This window comes from Lactuca sativa, chromosome 3, assembly GCF_002870075.4.
Source record: "Lactuca sativa cultivar Salinas chromosome 3, Lsat_Salinas_v11, whole genome shotgun sequence".
NCBI lineage: Eukaryota > Viridiplantae > Streptophyta > Magnoliopsida > Asterales > Asteraceae > Lactuca > Lactuca sativa.
Window position 1 is genome coordinate 25,808,168 of NC_056625.2, and position 10,470 is coordinate 25,818,637.

The 10,470-nt window shown below is 34.6% G+C and overlaps 1 protein-coding gene across 1 annotated transcript; it reads left to right on the forward strand.

The window, feature by feature from the left end:
- Positions 1-815: 815 nt before the first annotated feature.
- Positions 816-2,903, forward strand: LOC111884138 (protein RGF1 INDUCIBLE TRANSCRIPTION FACTOR 1). Its single transcript, XM_042900555.2, has 4 exons — positions 816-1,022; positions 1,109-1,306; positions 1,741-1,956; positions 2,322-2,903. The coding sequence occupies exons 1-4, from the start codon at positions 1,020-1,022 to the stop codon at positions 2,577-2,579; spliced, it is 675 nt and encodes a 224-aa protein (XP_042756489.2). The 5' UTR covers positions 816-1,019; the 3' UTR covers positions 2,580-2,903.
- Positions 2,904-10,470: the final 7,567 nt, after the last annotated feature.

The window sequence follows — 10,470 nt, forward strand, 5'->3', positions numbered from 1 at the left end:
GAGGGTGTTTGACAGCGGGTGATCGGTGGAAATAGGCGGAGAAGGTTGGGACTGCCTCATTTGAGTTTGTGGACTGTCTCATTTGAGTGTGCATTCTTCTTGTTCTTCCATATGATGAAGATAACTAAGAGGATGAAGATAAAGATGCTACTGGAAGAAGAGCTAGAAGTAGGTGGTATGCAATACTTTCACTACACATCATGTTAGAGACTAAATTAATTAAGAAGCGTTCTAAACTCTTTGTGGTGGATACATATGAAATATTTTTGTTGAATTTTCTTTTGGTTTGATGATGGAGAGGTACAAGATGAGAAAAATCAAGCAGAGAGAGAGAGAGAGAGAGAGAGAGTTTTCTTAATTTTTTAATTATAAAAATAAATAAATAAAATGAAAGAAAAATGAAAAATAAATACCTCAAGGATATTTTAGTCTTTTCAGTTTTCTAAGGGACCAAAACTACAAGCAAACCAGCTCATAAAGACCACCGATCAAAAAAATAAGGTTTGAACTAAAATTCCAAAAAAATACATATCACAAGGACCATTTTTACAATTTTGTGTATCATAAAAATTCAAAGGGAGATAATTGAGGTTTATGCATAATTGTAGTAAAAAATTCGAAAATAAGTTTCTTTGGGGAGCGATATATAAAATTATAAACAAAACCAGAACTAGAGGGAGGTTGGGTTCCTTGCACCCAAGGTTCACTTAGGTTCGGAGTTAGGTTCGTAAGTGGTTCATTTACATTAAATTGTGTGAGCAGATAAGAACGACCCACCCACCCAAATTTTCTCATTTTTTTCTACAAGTACCCTCTCAATTCTTCGCCGCCTCCACTTCCCCCCACTCTCTCTCGCTCAACATCTCCTTTTCTCTCTCTCTCTCTCTCTCTCTCTCTCTCTCTCTCTCTCTCTCTAAACTCACACCGCCACCACCACCGCCGTTGTTATTCTCAAACTGGCGATCGTTAATCAAGAAGCAACCATCGTTCGTGAAATCAAACCCAAGAACCGCCGGATTATGGTAAGTATATTGATGGGTTTATTTGTGTGTGTGTGTGTTTTTATTTATTTATTTGGATTGGTTTTGATTTTGTGGGAATAATGTAGGGTGCCGGAGGACCTGATGAAGAAGAACAAAAGTGGCCGCCATGGTTGAAACCGATGCTTCGAGAAAGCTTCTTTGTTCAATGCAAATTACACGCAGATTCGCACAAGTCTGAATGCAATATGTACTGCTTGGATTGCATGAATGGCCCTCTTTGTTCTCTCTGTCTCAATCACCACAAGGATCATCGTGCTATTCAGGTATATATTCGCCCTTTTTCTCCATTGATTCTCCCTTTTTTCTTCAATAAAATTTGACTTTTACGAGTTTATCGTCTACTACCCTTTAACCATTTTTCGATTTTAACATCTCGGTTTTTTCTAGTTTCATTTACAATCAGCTTTTACCAATTTCAATTTGAATACCAGATTTCAATCGCTCCATTTACCAATTACTTCATTTTTAATTTTGTTTTCTTCCGAACAGCTTTATGCTAACCGATTTTGACTTTTCGTTTTTGAATTTAGTCATGTGGATCATTCAATGCCAACCATTCCTGAAGTTTACCTTCTGGGTTCACACCGATTCTGACTTTAATCATCATTGTTTTAACCATTTCTAGAAACTTCAAAATCACCCACAGATCATTCGAGGTTATTTTTATCGATTCTAACTGAGATTTTTTTTTTTCCAGATTCGAAGGTCATCGTATCACGATGTGATCAGAGTGTCCGAGATTCAGAAATACTTGGACATCAGTTCAGTGCAGACTTACATTATCAACAGCGCAAAGGTTGTGTTCTTGAACGAACGTCCACAGCCGAGGCCCGGAAAAGGCGTCACCAATACCTGTGAAGTTTGTGAGCGAAGCCTTCTTGATTCCTTCCGATTCTGTTCTCTTGGTTGTAAGGTAAAGTCATCGATTACTGAGCTTAATTTTTGAAAAATCCTCTGATTCCGTAGTTGACTTCTTATTTTGCGTGTACTCATCAATGGTGGCCATTGGCCATATTTTCCGCTTTTTTATTATTATAAATTACTCTATTTTTTTCGATTATTGGTGATGGTCGTTGATGGGTTTTGCTACCGATTTTAAAATCCAAATCGGTGTTCCATAATTAAAATCTACAATCAGTATCAGAAACATTGAATGTGTAATTATTGAAAATTGACTATTTGATACGACATTGAATGAGTAGTTATTGAAATCAAATGGAAAAATCGAATTAATTTATTGTTATTTATTGACATGACTGAATCTTATGATCGGTGCAGATTGTTGGAACGTCGACGAATTTCGAGAGGAAGAGGAAGATTTCGCCGGAGAAGAAGCATTTAATGATGGCAATCTCCGATTCAGAGGATTCTTACAGCAGCAGCAGCCATGGACGTCAGAGTAACCATAACAACGGCCGGACCCACAGCTTCACTCCGTCAACGCCGCCGCCGACCGCAGCTAGCTTCAGGACGGCCAAGAGAAGAAAGGGCATACCTCATAGAGCCCCCATGGGTGGACTAGTCATAGAATACTAAACCACCCAGTCAACCCCCCTACACTTCTACTTAATTACCCAATGCCCCCCCCTTATACCTACTCTTTTCAAAACACACCCTCTTCCTAATTTCCTAGCATTAGTGCTTTTCACAAAGGCCGGTGTGACGAAATTTACCATTATGTACAAAGACGCACCCTATAGTTAATAGTAATAGTCTTGGAATAGAAGGGCAAAAAAGGAAACAAAATAAAAACAAAATCAAGACAATGTGATAAATTGTCTACAAGGTGTAAGTTGAATGGTATAGTAGTTTTGCGTTGTATTGGAAAATAAATAAACAAAGCTTCCATAAAATGTCAAATACTTTGGTTATATTTGTCAAGAATGTAATTATGTTTTTGTTTGACAATATACTTAGTCATGTATGACTAGATGTTTATAATAAATATATAATATATAATTGTATAACTTCCTTCTATTATAATGTACAAGTTTAATAGGCAGTAATAAATAATTATGAATGTACAAGTGTTGATGCATGAGGTACAAAAGGTGACTAAATATAGAAAGTTTGTGTATGGACACGTAAGCCAGATGGGAATGGTGGGAAGAAAAAGGGTAAGAATGGTGGAGGTGTCAAGTGGGGGGAGTGGTGGCGGAATTTGATTGGTTAAGATAAAGTGATGTGTCTTGTTTGATGGAATCAGCAACAGTGGTGATTCATCGAATACTCGTATCTTAATCACACTTTCCTTCATTCTCCACCGTTGATGTCATCCGTTTGTTGTCCTCGTTGCGAGTGTTCTTTGGGATAAACTATTAAACTATTGACCACTTTCTTTTCTAAAATATATTATATTTCATGCGTGATGATTTAAAAATATATATTATAAGATATAGTTAATATTATTTAAATGTTTTATTTGTATATGTTTTATTAGTAACAAGTTAACAACACATTTATATATTTTCTTTTTACCGGTGATAGTGATATATATACATTACGACAGCATACTTTCATTTTCCTTTTGTGTATAGAGTAGCAATCGAATTTAAAAAAAAAAAAAAGAGGAGATGAAAGGTCAAACATGGTTAGCCGAAGACTTTATGGTGGGTTTGTTGCAAATATGGGTGGCTGTTGTTCAAGGTCTCCCGACATGTGGACTATTCTGACCTTCAATCCTCCTAAAAAAGCCCCATTATCGGAGCAACGGATTGAAAAATACACTATTTGGGGAGATCAAGAGCTTCGAACACCTCCGTTCCGGACCTTCAATCCTAGGAGGCATGGACGTTCAAACAAAATTTATATCTTATGTTTTTTTTTTTTAACGGCTGAATAAGAAATAGATAGAAAAAAAGCATGCAACTCAAGCAAGAAGATACAGAAAAAAAATTACAAAGTAGTGTTTAAAATGAGATTTTGGAGCCACAAATTCCAATCCAAATACTTGTGCTTCGTATAGAACTTCCAACAAAAAGAAGAAGCTACAATATTATCAAATAGTCTACTTTTTTCGGAGAAACCAATAGAAAACACAATTATTCTTGAAGTTTCATAAGTGCCACCAAGCCATAGAAATAATCGCATCCAACACCCTCTTCCTTGCCATAGAAAGCCGAGAAGAATTAAAAAAAAAAAAAAAAAATCTCAAAATCATTAACATTTACCTAATTGGAAAAGTCCACATCGCACCATCTACTCAAGAACAAAAAAAAAAAAAAACATTTTTCGCTACTTGACATATAAGAAAAATGTGATTCACTTCCGTTGCCTCATTATTGCAAATAGGACAAAGAACATGCAAAACATAAACAACATGCACAAGAAGATTGTCTTTAGACATGAGCCGATTCATAAAGTTTAATTGGCATTAATGCATTCCATAAAGTTTGGCATGTAGCTTGTGTCGAAGCATAGTCATCAATGAATATCCTTGTCTCTTTAAGTGTAAAATCACCACCATAACTAAGGCCCGAAGACCAGTCATCTTTACGATCAACAAAAACAACCTCTCCAGCCACGCCTTCTAAAACCGGGAGTTGGGAAAAGAGGGAAGCAACTGATATAGGTCGTCTCCGCTGGCACTTCCAAGCACCAACTTCTCCATCAATAGTATAACAATCAACATTAGAATCCAAAGCAAACAAAAGAGTAAACATCACTTGTAAGGTACTAGGTCCAATCCAATCATCTTTCCAAAACATTGTTTTTGAACCATCTCCAATCTTCTTTTAAAGAATATTCAAAGGAATGATCTATCTATTATGCAATTTAAGCATTAAATCCACAATAGTGATGGGTTTTGAGCATAACAAACAATCTTATGTATGCATGCAACCCTAATTTGCTTTGGATCTATGTTTTCTCCAATTGAACATACTAGTATTAAACATCAAAATATAAATCCTAAAAGGCATATACGATTTACAAAATTCATGAAATAAGATAGTAAACATCCCTTTAAGATTGTTATTATTAACAATCTTGAATCCTTACTTGAAAAACCTTTGGTAGCAAGCGCCATAAGTGTTGCGCCTCTAATGGTTCACAAACAAACCCTTGGAATCAAGGAAACTACAGAGAGAAGGAAGGGACCAAAATTTCGTCCAAAACTCTTAGAAGGAAGGCATAGCCGAAATTTAACCTAAAGGAGGGTTTATATAGGTGATGTGAAGATGTTGGATAAGGCAGGTATCTCCAAGATAACCCTAATCCCTTAACTTCCCCCCTAAGACATCCAAGGCACCCTTAGAGCCCAAGGAAAACCTAGAGATACTCTAGTTTTTGTTCCCCCCCCCCCCCCCCCCCCCCCCTCTTTAGGGAGGTTCTAGAATTGCCCAATGCTCAACTATTGAACATTGTCACCTTAAGTCCCTGCACATTTAATTAATTCCTTTAACCCCAAAATTAATTTCTAATCAAATATTAATTAAACAATATGATTTCTAATTAATATATTATTTCCATAATACATTAATAAATCATTTATTTTGATTTCTAATTAATCTATTAACCAAGTCATAAACTAATAAATCATTCTTCTCTCTCTAAAAGTCATCATATTTAGTTTCCATATTTGAAGGCAACCCAAAAAGACTGTGCTACTATTAATTCAAGTATATACTAATTAGTATTATGGGCTTAAACACCTAATCCAACAGTCTCCCACTTGGATACATCTAATAACTATAACTTCCAGTTACCAAAAGCTGCTGTCAAACTCTGACCCAGTCAATAACATGTCCTAAGATAAGTGATCAAATATTCCTTCATTCTACAAGATATCGTATAGACATGAGACATGGATTACAATCAATCTGTCTGTCCAAGATTTGTTTCACGATTTCCGATTTATGACGACTAAAATCAAACTACTAATTGAACACATCAATTCAGTCCAGGCTTGGCCAAGCGCTTTAGATGTTGACATCAAATCATCGAGGGGCCCAAATATATCACTTTTGTCGTTAAGGCAAAAGGAACGGATAAACTTCGACTTATATGCTTGCACTATTCACTCATCAAATCACGCACAACAATACGTTTTATAACATCAAGTTACTAATGCGTTTACATACTATCAATGCATAACCGACTTGTAAACAACAACTCATATATCTCAGTTTCAAGAATATAAGATATTATCATCTCAAAATTACTTGTGATAAATCCATGAAGTAATTCTATGAGTGTGGGTTTATCCAATACTTAAAACCCCCATTTTCAAGTACTCATGAAGATTCCAGCAAAACTATTGCTATGTCTAAACCTATAGACAATCTACAATTCAATTCATGACAGTCTTAATTCGCTACTTACTTCTAAAAGTACGATCGAATGTGTATGTTTTGAATAATCAAATTATTCAGGAAGTTAAACATGCGAAGTGAAACACAATAATAACATAATTAATTATGGTCTCAAAACCATTGAACATAAATAAAACTCTTATAATTTAATCACCATATTAATTAGGCTTTATTCATTGTATAATGTTTCGAGTAATCAAATAAACACTTGAATTAAACATCAGTCATGCCATGTTATAAACATGTATACTATGTCTCTCTATGGTCCTTCCTTTGTGAACAGATCAATTGGACACTATCCCAACGATGCTTATTTCATAATTTGAAATTATTGTTACTACTAAATGTGTTAGAGTTCAACCTTACATGCAATATCCTTTTGTGATGTTGAGGCTTCAAAGTCACAAAAACTTCGCCAACAATATTACAAAATGTTCCATTGAAACTTTGTTACTTAAAACAATTCCATGGTAACGAAATCTCAAATTCAAGATACAATCCTTGAACAACTTCCTTGCATTAAGGTTCCTAACTCACATGTAGATTTCAATAATCAACTCCCATTGTAGAAACCTTTACATATTCCCATATGAACATCAATTTTTATCAAGAATTATCCCAATCAATAACATGCCACTACGGTCCATCCAACCAATATTATACTTCCAACTGTCTTTTAGGAACCAATTCTTTGGTATAACATTATAATATTCTTGAGAGTTGTTCAACAACTTTAGTGACATCTTGTTCTAGTCATTTTCCCTTTCAATGCCCTAGGCATTTGGAAAAATCAGAACAATCGAATATTATAACATACAAAATCGATCCTATATCCGAAGCATATGGGACTCGATTCATACTAACTTACTTAAAGACCTGATATCCGATCATTCTCTAGCTATAATATTTTCCATATATCGAATTTCCTATTTGAATCATTTAAACATGATATTCATATATGTCTACGACTAAGTTCTATTAAACTTTCAATCTAAACTTTTAGATTTGAATGAAGTATAAATGCCCCTCCCCCAAATCTTGTTATAGCGAAACAATTCCCAAACATTGCAACTTGCAAATTTAAAACTTTGTTTCCTATAAATAGTATTTCTAAATTGCAACACTAAGCAAAACAACTATGCTCCCACTTGCATAACAGTTATGCTCCCACTAGCTTAACAATTATGCTCCCTCTAGCTTTGACATGTATCCAAAAATCAAATGAACTTCTAGGAATCAATACTTTTTGACTTTATTACTAAAGTGCATATTTCTGATATGTATTACTTCGATAAGTCTTCATCTAGACTTCTCAAGCTCATACACCTTTCATTTGATAGCATATGTGTGTGTTTAAAACCTTTCAGAACTTATAGTTATAAGTCCCGAACGTTCAAACTATTTATTAACATTTCTCACAATTCGAACTATAAAAAGGGATGTCATAATCATATTGCGAATTTGAGAACGCAATTAACACAACCACTAACCAAAATGATATTTTTCAAATCTTTAAAATCTGCTAGCGAAAGTGTTTCCTCATAATCATTTTCATGAATTAGAGCGAAAACTTTTTCCACCTAGATTTTATGGTGTATGTGTTCCCATCCATGTGAATGTTATCATTTCTAACCTACAATCATAAGATAAGGTTGAGGAAAAAACCAAAATCAAATTTAGTTTTCCTTTCACTAATAGAACTTTGCTCATTCTTAATCTCTTGCCTTCTGTTAGCATAAGGGCCTTCCACTGCTTCCATGTTAAGCAACTCACCCATATTGATCAATGTACTATCACTAACCAACGCGCTTTGCCTTTTGTAGTCAAATGAGAACCATAGAACTCATAATCATTACCAACCTAACTGGAAGGTGCACAAAAACAAGAATGTGTCAACTTAACACGATAGGTTATTAACCTCAAGTCGTGTGCTAGTGATAACTAAAAGGTTTATTCTTGATTGACTCCTGAAACTTTTCAAGATCAATAAGACACCCACTGACTTTTTAACATATAAGTTTCTCTCTCAAGGAACATTCCTTGATGAGCAAAACAAATACTCGAGATTTAGTGTGGATTCTTGACAAGAAAATACTTCATTGAATTGGTCTTAGTTTATCCTTTGTTTTTAATCAAAACATCAAAACTTCCAATTCCAAATGTTCTAGAGTAAGAAAACATTCTTACTCCACATTTCATGATGTGTTATAAACCTAATTAGTACGAAACAAGCTTCAAGATACGATTTATAGTTACTAAATTATGACTCTAAAACTTGATTGAAAACGAAGTATGACGCATCTATCGATTGAAATATTTCAACAATATCCAATTCCTCTTCTTAGTCAAATAATTTCACTAAGATGTTCTTCGAGGATCAATTGTGATACAGTTCCATAACCATTAAGACGATCATAAAACATGATACTAAAGTACTCTCCTTTCCTTTTAGATTGGAGAAACTTTTATCTTTCCGCATAATAGATTCTTCTTATTCATTCTACTACTCTTTGAGAACTTTTCAAAGTGTTAGAATTATGCTTAATCTTATAAACACAACCATATTTACTGAAAGCATCAGAAAATCATGACAAATGAAGTTATCATCCTTTTGTGGCGGATCTGAATAGTCCACATCAATGAGCACTAGATTCTTTAGTTCTTCACTTGACTCACATAGACATGTGACCAACAAATTAGTCATGATCTTCCAACGATCAAGATTATCATACATCACATAATTTGAATTGCATGACTCCAAGTTTCTATCCAATTGAAACTTGGATGATGAGAATTCCTTTTCACTTGGTTAATTATAACATTTACCACAAATGATATAACTAAGAATCAAATCCATATTTAACATTGCTAATATTAGAAATCTAACCACCAATTTTCATAAATGCCATTGCAAGGAAATATAAAGTAAATAAATCAAAAATCACTTTTATTGATATTAAGCGGAAAAATTTGTCCTAACAATGCAAATATATGAAAACTATGTTTCTAAACATTTCCTAAGCAATCTATTAATCTATCATGACTCCTAAGCAGTAGCTTCCAAAATTTGATCATCAATCCATGCGATTGAAATCCATCTCTCATGATCAGATTCAACTTACTCTTCTTAAGCTTATTTCTTTCTCTTAGATCCTGAAAAACATCAAAATTTGATCATCACATCATATATTAAGAATCTATGAATAGGAACTTAATGGAGTTAGATAGTGGGTGTACCTGAAGTAGAGTCATATGACTTGAATTTACCATCTCTAAGATCTTTCAGGTAGTGAGGGAAGCTTCGCAACTAATGCCCCTTCAATTGGCAATAGAAACATATGGACCTCTCAAGAATAGCAGATAGAACTATCTCAGAACTAGCCTTTCTCTTTACCATATGGTCAAACGGTTTGGCCTTGGCCGATCCCTTTCCATTGGTAAGAGAAATTTGTTCTGGAATACCATCGCCATTATCAATGTCCATGGATATTTTGGAGACAGATCCTTCAAACACATTTGCTTGATTTGTGCTCTTAAGCATTTCTGTTTCATCAGCAATCAACATATATAGCAGACCGATTAGGTTCACGTCGTCGTCCCTCATATAATAGTCCTTAATGAATTGACTATATGACTCAGGAAGCGAAAGTAGAACCAAGTCAATGGCCATCTCCTTCGGGAAAACGACACCCAGCATCCCCAATCTATCAATATGTGATTTCATATTGAGAACATGTGCACACACTTGATGTTTTCTTGTCAATAGGGCTTGAGTGACTTTGTATTTTTCAACTTGAAGAAAACATGGCTCAAGGAGGATTACTGGAGGAGGTGGAGGAAGAGTTGGAGAAGCATGATTGCTAGTTCCACCATTGCTTGAAGAAAGGAACATTCTTTCACCTTGATCAACATGTGGAAGATCATCTTCAGATAGGGGAAAAACATTTCCATAAAGACGAGGAAGACCATTGTTGTCTGAACTTGACATCTATAAAGGGAGAAAAGAGAATTAAAGTTAGTTGATTTAGTCCTTAATTAATAACCCAAAAATTAGTATTAAGGATAGGATCCATATTTTCGATTCGAACTTTGAAGATGGATGCCGTAATCAAATT